The sequence below is a fragment of the Drosophila busckii genome, chromosome 2R (genome assembly GCF_011750605.1).
Source record: "Drosophila busckii strain San Diego stock center, stock number 13000-0081.31 chromosome 2R, ASM1175060v1, whole genome shotgun sequence".
NCBI lineage: Eukaryota > Metazoa > Arthropoda > Insecta > Diptera > Drosophilidae > Drosophila > Drosophila busckii.
In genome coordinates, this window is record NC_046605.1 from 12,072,643 (window position 1) to 12,086,005 (window position 13,363).

At 39.5% G+C, this 13,363-nt stretch overlaps 2 protein-coding genes across 2 annotated transcripts; one reads left to right on the plus strand and one right to left on the minus strand.

Moving 5' to 3' along the window:
* The first annotated feature begins 527 nt into the window (after positions 1 to 527).
* Positions 528 to 3,348, plus strand: LOC108597021 (dymeclin). The gene is made up of 5 exons (XM_017983301.2): positions 528 to 861; positions 928 to 2,110; positions 2,172 to 2,669; positions 2,732 to 2,854; positions 2,916 to 3,348. The coding sequence occupies exons 1-5, from the start codon at positions 719 to 721 to the stop codon at positions 3,063 to 3,065; spliced, it is 2,097 nt and encodes a 698-aa protein (XP_017838790.1). The 5' UTR covers positions 528 to 718; the 3' UTR covers positions 3,066 to 3,348.
* Positions 3,349 to 6,062: 2,714 nt separating this feature from the next.
* LOC108595803 (PI-stichotoxin-Hcr2e) lies at positions 6,063 to 6,894 on the minus strand. The gene has a single exon (XM_017981093.1). It carries the CDS (start codon positions 6,773 to 6,775, stop codon positions 6,446 to 6,448), a length of 330 nt encoding a protein of 109 aa, XP_017836582.1. The 5' UTR covers positions 6,776 to 6,894; the 3' UTR covers positions 6,063 to 6,445.
* Positions 6,895 to 13,363: the final 6,469 nt, after the last annotated feature.

Below are 13,363 nucleotides of genomic sequence, written 5' to 3' on the forward strand. Positions count from 1 at the left end.
GGAACACTCGCAAAAGTTCCATATCAATTATATATTATTTAAAATAAACCAAACCGAAATTCATATCCACAAAGTAACAAAAAAAATTCAACTAAATAATCTCAAACATACTGATATTCAATAAAATATTCACATCCATCTATTTACTTAGTTTTATTATAACATAGGGCTCTGGGTTACTCCAACAACGAAATACAAATTCGAATTATAGCGCTTAATTGAGAATAATGTGATTATTAATCGTTAAGCAGCGATGACTGTCAAGCTAAACGACCCACCATATATCGCACGCACAGCTTAAGGTTAACAACGGGAAGGAAAAATGAGAATCAGAACGAAATAAGAACTTGCAGTCTTAATTTTTTTTACATTTTACAGTGGACTATAATGCTTTTTGCTTAACATCGATGAATCGGTCAACATCGATATTAACAAAAACATCGGGCAATATCGTGAATTTAGTGATCAGCTGTGGTTTGGCTATCGGGGAATATCGGTGCTTTTTACAACACTATTCAAAAACATACGTAAAAAAAAAATAAAAAACACAAACACATAGAAATAAATGGGTGACGTGCTATTGCTAGTGCCAGCACATATAATTGAATTGAGTTAAATTGTAAATAGGCCGCGAGCCGTGACAAATTGCAGCAAATGCATTAAGCGCAGCCACTCAGACCAGGAGTAGTGAGTGCAGCAAGTGCATATAGAAACTAAAATGGGCTTAAACGTCAGCAGAAATGCCGACTTGGCGTCAAATGAATGGCTTCAGCGGTTTGTGGGACGTCAACATATACCGCACGACGATGAGGCCTACTGGAACAATTTGCTTAACTACAACATAGTAATGCCCGAAAACAGGTAACACGTCAGCTAAAAGCAAAAACCAGCTGATTAGCTATAGCCTTGTGTGTTTGTATATTACAGTCAGGATCAGCTGAGTCTGGATTCGCGGCTGGAGACACTATGTCAATCATTCATAGGAAACAATCTGAAGACGGGCAACTTTGGTGCGCTGGTTACAGTGTTTCTGGAGAAGGCCTCGGAACTGATGTCGCTATCGGATCAGGAGAGCAATATGCATGTGTGGCAAACGTTCAATGCTCTTTTTATTATACGCACACTCATAAAGTATATTAACGAGACAGGCTCAGAGTTTCAGCTGCTGCAGCATTTCGAGGCAATGCCTAGTGCGGAGCTGCTGAGGGCCGCGCAGCAACAACAACAGGAGCAGCCAACGGAAGCCACTAGCATAGCCATGGAGGCCACTGAGCATGCGGCGCTGGCGCCGCTCATTGTTGATGGCGCCAAGTTTGAGACCTTTATAGATGCGCTGGTCAATCTTATAGTGGTTATACCCGTCAAAGAGTTTACCTATCATCTGCAGCTGGAAGCGGTCAATACGCTGATAACGTTGCTAGCGGTGCATTTGTTTGCACAGCAGCAGCAGATGACGGATAAATCCATTGTCTTTCGCACTATTTACAAGTGTCAGCATGCGAATGTGCTAATGTCGGCGCTGCTGCATTTTGTGGCACGCATGGTGGAGGTGCCGCACACTATGTTCGGCTCGAGCTCGACGGGCTCGTTTGTCTTTGGCATTGCCGAGTCGCTGCTGTCGATCTTCAGCTTCCGCAAGCAACAGGATGTGCTAAAGACAAGCAATGCCACCGGCGTGGAGCTTTCGCAGCAGTTTCGCACGCATTATCCGCTGGCCAATCAAAGCCTGCTGCTCATACTTGTACTAACCAATCACTGCACGGCGCAGGACAATGCATATCGTGCCAGTCTGTTTGGCTGTGCCGACTCGAAAGACTCGCCCAAGCAGGGTGCTGTCTCATTTCAAATTGACTTCTCGGCGGTGTACGAGACACTTTGCCGCATTGTCACCATTGATCAGGCAACGTTGCTGCTCTACTTGCTGCTGCATCGCAACGAGCGCTTCTATAGGTTTGTCATGCAGCAGCAGAATCTGGAGCAGCTAGTTATACCCATACTGCAGACGCTCTACAATGCGCCCGACAGCAACTCACATCACATCTACATGTCGCTCATAGTGCTGCTCATACTCAGCGAAGACGAGGGATTCAACAAGAACGTGCATACTATTGTAAGTTTGTTGCCAATCCAGGCCTCCAGCTTTTACTCACACTCTTTGGTTTTGCTTGCAGCTGCTCAAGAACATTAGCTGGTATACGGAGCGCACCATATCGGAGATATCGCTGGGCGGTATACTCATTCTGATCGTCATACGCACCATTCAGTATAATATGCTGAAGATGCGCGACAAGTATTTGCACACGAATTGCCTCGCCGCCCTGGCCAACATGTCCGGACACTTTCGTGCGCTGCATCCTTATGTAGCGCAGCGTTTGGTATCACTATTTGAGACGCTGGCGCGCAAGCATACGCGGCTGGATGCGCAGCTCAAGGAGCCAGCGGACAGTGCTGTGTTTGTCAATGTGGCCACCACGCCCGAGGATATGATGCAGGATTTGAGCGTGCTGGAGGAAGTGCTGCGTATGGTGCTGGAAATTCTCAACTCCTGCCTTACAAATCAGCTGGTGTACTGCCCCAATTTGGTTTATACGCTGCTTTACAAGCGCAGTGTCTTTGAGGGCTTCCGCAGTCATCATGCGTTCCAGGATGTTATACAGAATATTGATATGGTAGTGTATCTACTCGAAACCCATACTGCTTGCTTATTAATTGTAACAAACTATTTTGACAGGTGGTTGGCTTCTTTTCGTCGCGTCTGCAGCGCGTACAAGAGCAGCGTGGTGAGCTGGGCGTCAATGAAGTGCTCGAAGTGATATCCAAAGGCGCTAGCCAATGGTCCAGCGATCGCCTGAGGGTGCGTATATGCCACAACTATAAGTTAACATTGATGCTTACCATTAACTTAAATATTGCAGAAGTTTCCCGACTTGAAATTCAAATACGTTGAGGAGGATGCGCCTGAGGAGTTCTTCATTCCATATGTCTGGACGTTGGTCTGTAAATACGGCTGCGTGCACTTTAGCTCCGAGAGCATTAAGAGCGTCACCACGGACATTGCCTGCTAATATTAGCTGCTGCTGCAGCAGTCCCTATCTTCAAATTGCAATTTTTAAACTTAACACGTGTAGCACAGCTGTAAGAGCCTAAATCATCTAGAATCCAAGCCAAAAGGTCAAGCATAAACAACAGAAACGTTGACGTTAATAATAATATATGCGAAATGCAAAACAAAATTGTAATAGAAACATAAAACTATGAGAATCATTGTATTTTGCTACAGCTTCAGAACGCCTATCAACAATTGTACTAAACAATAGAAACTATAAATTAAAAAAAAAAACAACAACATATTGAATATATACATATATATTTACAAAAGTGTATGCTAGTTATAATAAATATATTATTATTTTATGTATTTAGCAAAGAAAAAAGAACAGATTAAACATTAACTAAAGTTGAAGCGACTTTGGGCCTTTTTTTTATTAAGCGACATTGTTGAGTATCTTATCTAGCTAAAGATAAAACATTGAGGTATTTCATGAGCCAATTAAAAGGGAACTACATTTTTACTTAGTGTTATCTGTTTAAACGGAAATAAAGTAACGCTGCCTATGCATATTTGCACTATCAGCTGCAGCGACAGCAACAACAAAAACACCACTACGCATTCGTCATGTGCATTAACAACAACAGTAATAATATTAAAAACAAATAAATATAAACAAAGAAGGGACTTTTACTGCCTGCATGAAAGGTTCATTGACATTTGCCATCAGTTGTATTAACATAGACACAAACCTACGTCTCTGCAAGTGGGAGGGGCATTTTACACATTGTGGTCGGCTGACTTTAGTTGTTGTTTTTGTTATTGTATTTTGCAGTTTAGTTTAGTGCGCGCTACGTGCTTTAAATAAATAAATTTTCAAACTGCAGCACAACAAATAAACATTAAAGTAGCGACTAGCTGAGAGTAGCGGAATTTATTTGTATGTTGTTTTGTAACTACACTACAAAAGTAGGGTAATTTATTTCCCTACGATCAGGGAAATAATTAGCCGCTTGGCAACCTTTATGAGCTGCAGCGACTAAGTTTTACATAAAGTGTATTTAAAGTTCATTTTTGTTGTGTTGCTGCTGCTGCTGCTGCTGCATAAAAGCGGAAAATTTGTTATTGTGCATTTTCATTGCAGTTTGTGCGCTGCATTTTAATTAATTTTCTCAACAACATAAACAACGCTAAAATTTTTCAAATTTCCTGGCATGCCATACCCCACTCCACGCTGTTGCTATTTGCTGGCTCGATATGCAGGTTAAAACAGTTTATTGACTTCAGCCAGCCAACCCGCATTTGTGCTATTGTTATTGCCCAACCGAGGCGCATAGAATACGCTAGAAGCTTAGCCAAGTTCGCAACCCAATTGCGAAAATATATTTGCAGTCAACACAAGTGTGTTGCGCATGCGCGCCGAGCCGCTCTCAACTGAAGTTTGGAATGGCCAACGGGCATAAAACGTGAGCGTACGCCAAATATGACAAACCGGAGGGGCTAGCCCCTGCCGCTCCACAGTCTATTTTACGAATTATTGTGCAAAGTCCGCTCGCTCCATTGTGAATTAATAAAGCCAACAACTACATTATTATGACATAAATATTTGCAAAAAAATAAAGAAATAGTAAATTATAGTTTTTTTTTTTGTTTCAGACCGCATTTGGATTTGTAACTGGACCTGGACGTCTAACGGTCATTGATCCAAGCAGTTGTAATACTAGTTATCAGCCCAAAAAGCTCGCACTTTAGTCGTAAGTTCAATATATGCATTTGTTGTTTTCGTTGTTGTTGTTGGCCCACAGCCAGGTCTAAAAATACTATTCAGCATGCCCTGAGGTTTGCCCTCGCTTTCGGTTTCGGTTTCGCTTGAGTGCGGCCGAGACCGATACAAATTATGTTTATTGCCAATCGATTTAACATAAATTCGCACCTTTCAATTGTTTACGTTCGCGTTAACGTTTATGCTTCTCTCACAATCTCCATCTCCATCTCCATCTATCTCTATCTGCTGCCAGTTGTCGTCATCTCGCATGTGGTTTACCTAGACCCAACTAGCCAGACCCATTGACGTGGTCCATTCATTCCGTCATCTATGTTTTTAATGTGACCTTTGCGTATATATTTTGATCTGGTATTGATCTGGTTTGTTTACAGTCGTTTTGTTTGGCGTTTTCGTGCTTATTTGCCGATCATTCGCATGAATGATCGCTGATCAACAACAATCAGTGAGCAATATGCATGAGAAATGACTGCGGGCCAGTCTGAGACAAAGACGGAGACGGAGACACAAAAACTTGGGCCATTTCCAAGTGAAATCTATGAAAGTTGCAAAGCCACTTGAATTTGTTAAGAAGTCCAAACAAAGCCCAAACAGTGTCTTAGCCACTGATAAACTTTGTTCTCAAATTGCAGCTGTTCATGGCTTTGGCTGTATGCTGACTAGACTAGAAAATTCGGCGTCGAGAAAAATCCAAAGATTGCATTAGCAAATTATTTCCAATTGGATTCTTGCTTAAGCAAAATAGTTACAAACATAAATATCTTACTTTTATTATTACGGCCAATATACGGTTATATTAAAAATCATTATCAATCATTGAACAAACATTGCATGTACTTTTACTTAGAATTGCATTTTGAAATAATCTTATCTAATAATTTAGCAGCAAAGCTGTACTAAACGCATTTTTCTAAGAACAATGAAATGATCAAACAATTATATCTAGTATAAAAATGTTCTAGAAATATAATCGATGGACAGCAGGTGTAATCCAACTACACTAACTATAAATTTTTCAGATTTAAAAACATTTAAATTTAAATTACGTATGTTGTATTTAAAATATATATAAAATTTTTGATAAATATTCTTTTTTGACTAAAGTCAACATTGAATAAAATTATTTTCTGAAACTTCAAACAACATTTAATTGATTCCCACTTTAAGCTTTAATCTTATAAGATTAGCCAGCAGCTATGTATTGAATAAAATATTTATACTTTTTGTTGTTTTACAAAATTCTTTATTTCATCATCATCATCTTATTTATCACAATAACTTAAGAGCTAGGAAAGTGTTTAACACCTTTTACAATTGGTTGTGCCTTAGAGCGACTAAAACGAACAAAAAAATGTGATGCATGAGTTAATTACTAACATAGTAAGTATGTGAAGGAAACTGTATAAATATTAAAAGCAATATTAAGAAACAGTTAATGTGCTTGTGTGTGTGTGTATGTATGTGTGTGAGTGTGAGTGAGTGGGTTAAATGCTGCCTTTGCTACGCTACTTAGTAGAGTTTGCAGGAAAAGCAAGCGCCTTTGGCAACGCCGACTAATCGGATATTGTAGGTGGCCGACCGGTCGTAAGTATTGGATGAGGAGGAGGAGATGTTTACATGCCCTCGCAGGTAGCCATGCAGGTCTTGTAGCTGGCGAAGTTGTTTTCGTTGCCATCGCAGCCGCCAAACTTGAACTCCACGCACTTTTTCTGCTCCGGATCGTAGCGCCAGCGTGGGATGAGAGCACGACAAACTCCTTTGCGGGCAGGCATCATGCAGAACTGCTCAGGGTGCGTATTGCGGCCCGTATTGGCAACATCGTCCAGGGAGATGGCATCGAAGAAGTCGCTCACATCGTCATACAGATCCATGGGGCGTGCCATAGTTGCTGCCACCAGCAGCAGCAGCACGCTCAAGACTTTCAACTGTTGGCGCACACACATTGTAATTAGCTTTTTGTTGTTTCTGTTGTAGTTGTTTTTGTTGTAACACTTGACACTTTACAACACACTGCAATTGACGCGGCTAAACTTGACTTTCTCTCACTTGTTGGCTCTACACTTGGCTAACGGCGACTGATTGCATTACAAGCCTCGCTTTTGATTTTATACCAGGAACGTGACGTGACGTGACTGCGGGCTCGTTTGTGGTCTGCCATCGGCCGATCGATCGGTTGTCGGCATCGTTATTATGCCCATAAGTTGGCATAACTCAATTTATGCTCTTAGCCAAGCCAAAGCTCTCTTGGACTTACAGAGCAGAGCAGTTGGCGTTGCCACAATGTTGCCATAAATATATTAAAAAAAAAAAGAACTTACATGTTAGTGATGTGAGTCAGTCAGATGGTTAAAATGAATTAAATATATTTGCAAAAATATTGATTATTAAAAAACACATGGAAAACTCTTTTTGTTAGATAAAGTCCGTTTAAATTAACAATTTTAAATGAATTGGCAGCAATATACAAACTGAAAACACTCACAATAATATTAAAAATAATTTCCAATTTAAAACTCTTTTGTCAGTTTTCCAAAATAAATAAAGTTCATATAAATCAGCAGCAACAAGAAACTAAAAACTCTTATCCAATATAAGTTAAAAGCTTAAATGTATCTTAAATGATTTGGTAGCAATAAATAAATTGAAAGCTGTTTTCCATACCATAATAAAGCCAATATAAATGAAAAGTTAAATTGTTTAAAATAACTAAGCAAATTGCAATTATTTTGCCAGAGGAAGTCTTCGTTGAAAATGTTTAAAATAAATTTAGTTGCAATAAATTGAAAGCTCGTTTCCTTGAATTACATTTAGCAAACTCTTTTCGTTAGCTATATAGCTGCCATATAGGCAGCGTTAATTTAGTTGTTGGCTCTGTTGAAATCATTGATAGCGCAACAAGCTTTATGTGCTCATGTCCTTAGCGGCCATGCTAGCAAAGAATTACTTGGATAATAAAATAAACAATTTTAGTGTTGTTGACTCATTTGAGAATTGTCTGCCTCGCTGTATGGTGGTCTTGTTCACTCTAGAACCTTAGTTAAGATATATTGTACTGTGTTATATATGCGTAATCCGTTAGTGTGGCACTATGCAAGTATGATATACGAGCACGATGCTCGTCTAGCTTTCCCACTACTCAGTATTGTATGTGTTTACTATATGACAACAAATATGTATAAATAATTTTTGCATAGTTATAAGATGCTAGCTTAGTGTCAATGTGTGTCTTGAAAAAATAAGTTCCCTCTACGGCTTCAGCTGTTTGTAAACAAAAATGAAACCTTTTGTGTTATAAGTGGTTAATATTTTTACTTGCCTTGTTATTTGCGTTTTGTGTGCAGATAGGTAATGTGCGTTTTTTTAAAATAACTAATATGTTAATTTATGCGCTTTGCTTTCTAAAGGTCAATGTGAAAGTAGTGCTAGACAGACAATCTTGTACAAATTATTGGCCAGAGTTGTACAGCCTTAAATGTTATTTAAATAAAACCTCAAATGGCAATGACGCGTTTTTCTTGGAGTTTAATGCTACGGAAGATGTGAGCAATGTAAATGGCACTTTGCACATTGAATTTGGCATCAACGCTAATCACCCACAACACACACACAAAACACACAGGCACCAGAGATAGATATGATATACTTTCGAGTATGCACTGCTGTGCTTGACTGGTTGTATGCTGGACAAAGGTTGATAAGATTTACGTGCTGAATTATGTTCTGTTATATACATATTATCAGAAAAGAGAGATAGTTCAAGAGCTAGTGGATCACAGTTATATGAGTGTGCTTTGTGTTCCGTCTGTGGCCATGTACAAATTAGACACGTATTTAGGTTCCGCACTTGGATTTATATCTTGCTAGTGATTGCAAGAAGTGGGTGTTATATATTTACCACAAGACATGCGTACAGATGTCACAAGATGACAGCGTTCAATATTTTAATAATATTTACCGCTCATAGTATAACAAATATATCGTATAATATGGATTTCTGCTATTTTGGGCTCAATGAAATTTGTTGTCTCTCCGTTTTTTACGTTTGCTATATCGCTCACTGCATATTAGATTGCGACTTTTCGCTTGAGTGCCTTAGACGGTTCTCTCACAGCACAGCTATACTCAATCGCCGCGCGCGCGTTTGCCCCGGTACTCGTTAGATGCTGTAGTAATAGGATCTAGTGGATTGCCCACACTCGCGCCACCGTGCACATCCGTGTGGGAATGTTTCTGTGGAGAAGAAGTTGCTTGCGTACTGTGTGATGTGTCAGCTTAAGACGCACAGATCAATCTACAATGTTGTGAACTACACAACTACATTTGGTGATAATATTAATAAAGCTATATTAACTGCTACCGTTTTAGTTTATAGCTGTCGTATAGATAGATTTCACTGTGCCTAGCGTGGGCAGATAAGTTTTTAGAATTTAATATGAGAGGGTAAATTAACCATATTGGATATTCTATGGTCTATTGTTATATGTACGAACTCACATAATATATTACTCTCTATTTCACCGAAGTTTATTTGATGGAAATTTTTATTATGATTGCTGCGCAGTACATATGCTCATTATTAAAATACAGTGTATTATACTTATAAGCTCTGCTGCTATGACAGACCCGTACTGTCGTGCTAATTTACTTAGTCTGTATAATTACTTTTAAGCTACAGGTGCAGCTGACTATCGTAAATTGGTACGGTCTACAGCTATATGGTTTGTTGACATTGTATATAGCATTGTAGCTCCTCAGACTCATGCGACCTATGGGTGGACATAGTTAACCATTGTATACCACGCATACCTCACGTGACGCAGAAAAGTTGCCGGATAGTGTAGTGCTAGTGTTGCTGGTGTGTGTGCCAGTGCAGATATTCTGGCTATGCCAGAAAGCTCAGCTAAATATTCATTGAGCTTTCTACTGTCGGCTCTGTCGTAATAAATATGAATGGCGCTCAACAATCTATTAGGCGCACGACCCACAGCTAACAGTTTACAGATTACCGAGATCACTCGTGAGGCACAAATAACTACAAAGATTGCGCTGCCGACTCTAGTTGAGGTCGGATTATATGCTTTGTGCCTACAACTCCATTATGTATAACTCTCAGTTGGCGATTTCCAGTGCGGATTCTGAGTTATTATCACATTTGGTATGGTCATGCTTTGCTATGTATTACATAACAATTGAAAATATGCTATTTCTTCCAACTCAATTGATAACGCCGCAGTTAGTTATATGATGTTGTCCTCGACGTCAGTTGGCACGTTAAATTACTCAATATATTTTGTAATATGTGATAATAGATAAGTGCGTTTGGCTGTATAACTTTAAAAGCTTATGCACGTCATGGACTGGTAGTGATTACGAAAAGTACTCAATACTGTTGCTTAAGTGTCACTCTGAAGACCAAAGTCTAAATCATTAGGCGAAGTTAGAGTCATTGCAGGTTATTCTAAGTGTATCTGCAACAGGACACGACAATGCTAGGCAAAACTTTTGATTTTCTGTCGAATTAATTGTTGATTATAATCATGCAATTTGTGTGCTTTTACAAGAAGGTTAGTGTGGCACGAAAATTTAGCTTGACAGTGATGCATAGTTTAAGTGCACTCTATGTGACACACACTCCGCACTTGATTCTGCTCTGGGAAATTATATAGTCCTCAATAGGTATTCGTGTATATTTGCGGTTTTCTTACATAACTGCTCATTAGTGTTGCGTTGGTCACAATATAAAGATTTGAGTGTGGGACACGATAATGTCTTCGCATCATTGATTGTAAATATTAAGCACTATCATTTATTAATTGATACACGCTACTGCAACTGGTACTGGCATTTTAAAGTTACAGCAAACTAAGAATTTTAGATATAGATTGTTTCGATATGTGTGTGCTTGCGCTACGGCACACAAATATAGACATTATGTCTTTTGGATGAATTGCTGTGAAACTGGGTCTTAATCAGGACGATAAATTATAATACTTAATGTCTAGAAAAATAAAATTTACTATTATATTACCGTCCAGTCTGATATGTTAAACTCTAGAGTCAGAAGCTTGTAAAAGTTGCAACTATAATTTAGAATCTCTTTCAATGGTGTGCTGCACGCTGAGCAACAAATTTCGCATAAACCTTATGATGTAAATTTATGGTGGACAAAAGTAATCGCTCAATGGCTCGAGAGTGTTCGCTCTGTGACTCGTGCTCGCATAGAGTCATTTAATTGCCCGACCTCTCTTGAGGACACGTTGGTCTAAAATGCAGTATTAAGACTTAGTAGCGTCAGCACGGTGAAATTAAGAAGTTCAAACTTCTAATTTAGTGTGTCAAGCTCTGTGCCTAGAATTTTGTCGGCATTATATTTAAGGATATACACTGATTGGCGAGTCTCACACTCATAAAATCAATCTGACTTAAAAGACATGTTTGTTTGCTTGTGTGATGTGTCTCTATTACTGGCAGCAACTCTCGCAAGCAATTTTCGTGACATTAGATCGGGATATCGATACACACTATTCAGAATGCACAGCCATGCCCCATAGTAATCATAGCTAATGACCACAAGCTAGTTGCGATTAAGAGTTCGCTACATAGTCCTTTTAGTGACTAGACCTCACGGTGCTACTTTATAGTGTCGTCACTGATATAAGTGACTTTGGAATTGGATCTTATGATAATGGTGCTAATGGCGACGTGATAATCAAATGGGCACTGGACTTTGAACGCATGCAATAAGATTGCATCGGATAGCCGCTCATTAGCGCGCTCAGTTGCAGTGAATGTGAATCTGCGCTAAGGTTAACAGAGCACATTTACTTGTTAGATCCAACATGGACGTCGCAAGACAAGTGGATTATCAACACTATGCACGCACATCTGACAGCAAATCTGGTCTAACGACATATACTCACACAGAGCCACACTCACGCGGATCAAATAACACGAGACGCAAGGACGCCCGAAGGAGCACCGCTGATGTTTCTCATGGACCTATTGGGAGCGCTTGGTGCGCTGTTGTGACTTTGGCTTCGTGTGTGAGTTTGTACTGTTATGCGTATTTTAACGGCAGCACGCTATGCCCATAGACCGCGTACATATTTGCGAAATAAGCAAAAAAAAGGAAATAAAATATGCAATATACAGCGCTCGTATAGTGAGTGGTGTAGATTCGCTTTCGGCGTCCTGCCGTTCCGCTCGCTCTCGACAAGACATAGCAAGCTGGTTAGTGACTTTTGAAATTTGCTTCTTTAGCTCAGTCAAGTTATCAATATTGCTTCCTGTTGGTGTGTGTGTGTATGGCAGATTGTGATGTGTGTGTAAAGAACTCTCTCGAATACTAATACATTTTGTAGCAATTTCCAATCTAATCAAGGCTTAACGTCTCTTTTAACACATGCGACCAAGGCTTGCATAAATGAGGCTATAATTGCATTGGATTTAAAACCTTAAATTGAAAACTGTTGCATGCCACGGTGTCGGTAGCAAAAATGTCATTTCCGCAGTAATTTAATTAATTGCGAAATTTTGCAATCAGGCTGATGCAAAAATACCAACAACATAAAAAAATTAAGCTGCAAACAATTTTAAGCCATTTGGAGCAACTGGCGTGCCGCTCCTTTGGAGTCATTTACATTTATGAAGCGCACATAAAAAGCGTTTAAAAAAAATGTATGTAGTAGTAGAAAAGAATTGTTTTAGTCCGTGCAGTTGCAACTAAATTAATGCAATAATTGACTTGCATGCTTCTGGAGACTTTTTGGCTTAAACGCATTTGTTGCTTAGTCGTTCTGTTCTGTTCTCGTGCCACGCCATGGGGCATGCAGAATGGAGCATGGAGCATGGGCCATGGAGCATGCAGCACTTTGGGTACGTTTATTTTTTATGTGCGCCTCGCACACAAAACATAAAAACGTCTGTTGCGTGTTGCATATGGAAAATTGCCAAAAGCGGCGACGAAGCAGAAAGAAGTTGCAAAAAGGAAATGTGGCAAGTACTCCTTGTAATAGCCTGACAGCAAAATAGCAGCAACAAGAGCACAACAACCACAAGAAGAAGAGGAACAACAAGTGCGGCAACAACTTGGGGGTTGGCTTGTTTTAATAGTTGTGCAAGTGCATGTGATTGCTTTATGGGCTTTGGATGAACTTTTGGCGGCACGTGCGGCACTTTGGTATTTAGTTAATTGTAAGAAATTAGCAAACTCATGCTGCACAAATTGATTGCTGCCGCATGTCGAGTCGACACTTGCTGCTCCACCTCTATAATTTATTTTAATAACTTCATTAAAATGGGAGGCACTCAAATACATAAAAACTTAAAGCATAAGAGCGGAATATTTGTAGGACCTTGTGACTCCAAGATCTTCAAGATTTAGGGCGCTTAAATTATTGTACATTGCCAATTATAAATCAGTTCAATCAATGACAATATTTTATATCTTTTAAAAAGTTCAACGTCTACATAGGGATTTCATTTTATTTTTTGCGCACACTGGTTTCCTATTACTTCGAATGACTCCTACT

Coding starts and splice junctions, on each gene's coding strand:
- LOC108597021 (XM_017983301.2), top strand. CDS start 719: ATGGGCTTAAACGTCAGCAGAAATGCCGACTTGGCGTCAAATGAATGG. Junction 2,670..2,731: donor TTATACAGAATATTGATATG/GTAGTGTATCTA, acceptor CTATTTTGACAG/GTGGTTGGCTTCTTTTCGTC. Junction 2,855..2,915: donor GGTCCAGCGATCGCCTGAGG/GTGCGTATATGC, acceptor TAAATATTGCAG/AAGTTTCCCGACTTGAAATT.
- LOC108595803 (XM_017981093.1), bottom strand. CDS start 6,775: ATGTGTGTGCGCCAACAGTTGAAAGTCTTGAGCGTGCTGCTGCTGCTG.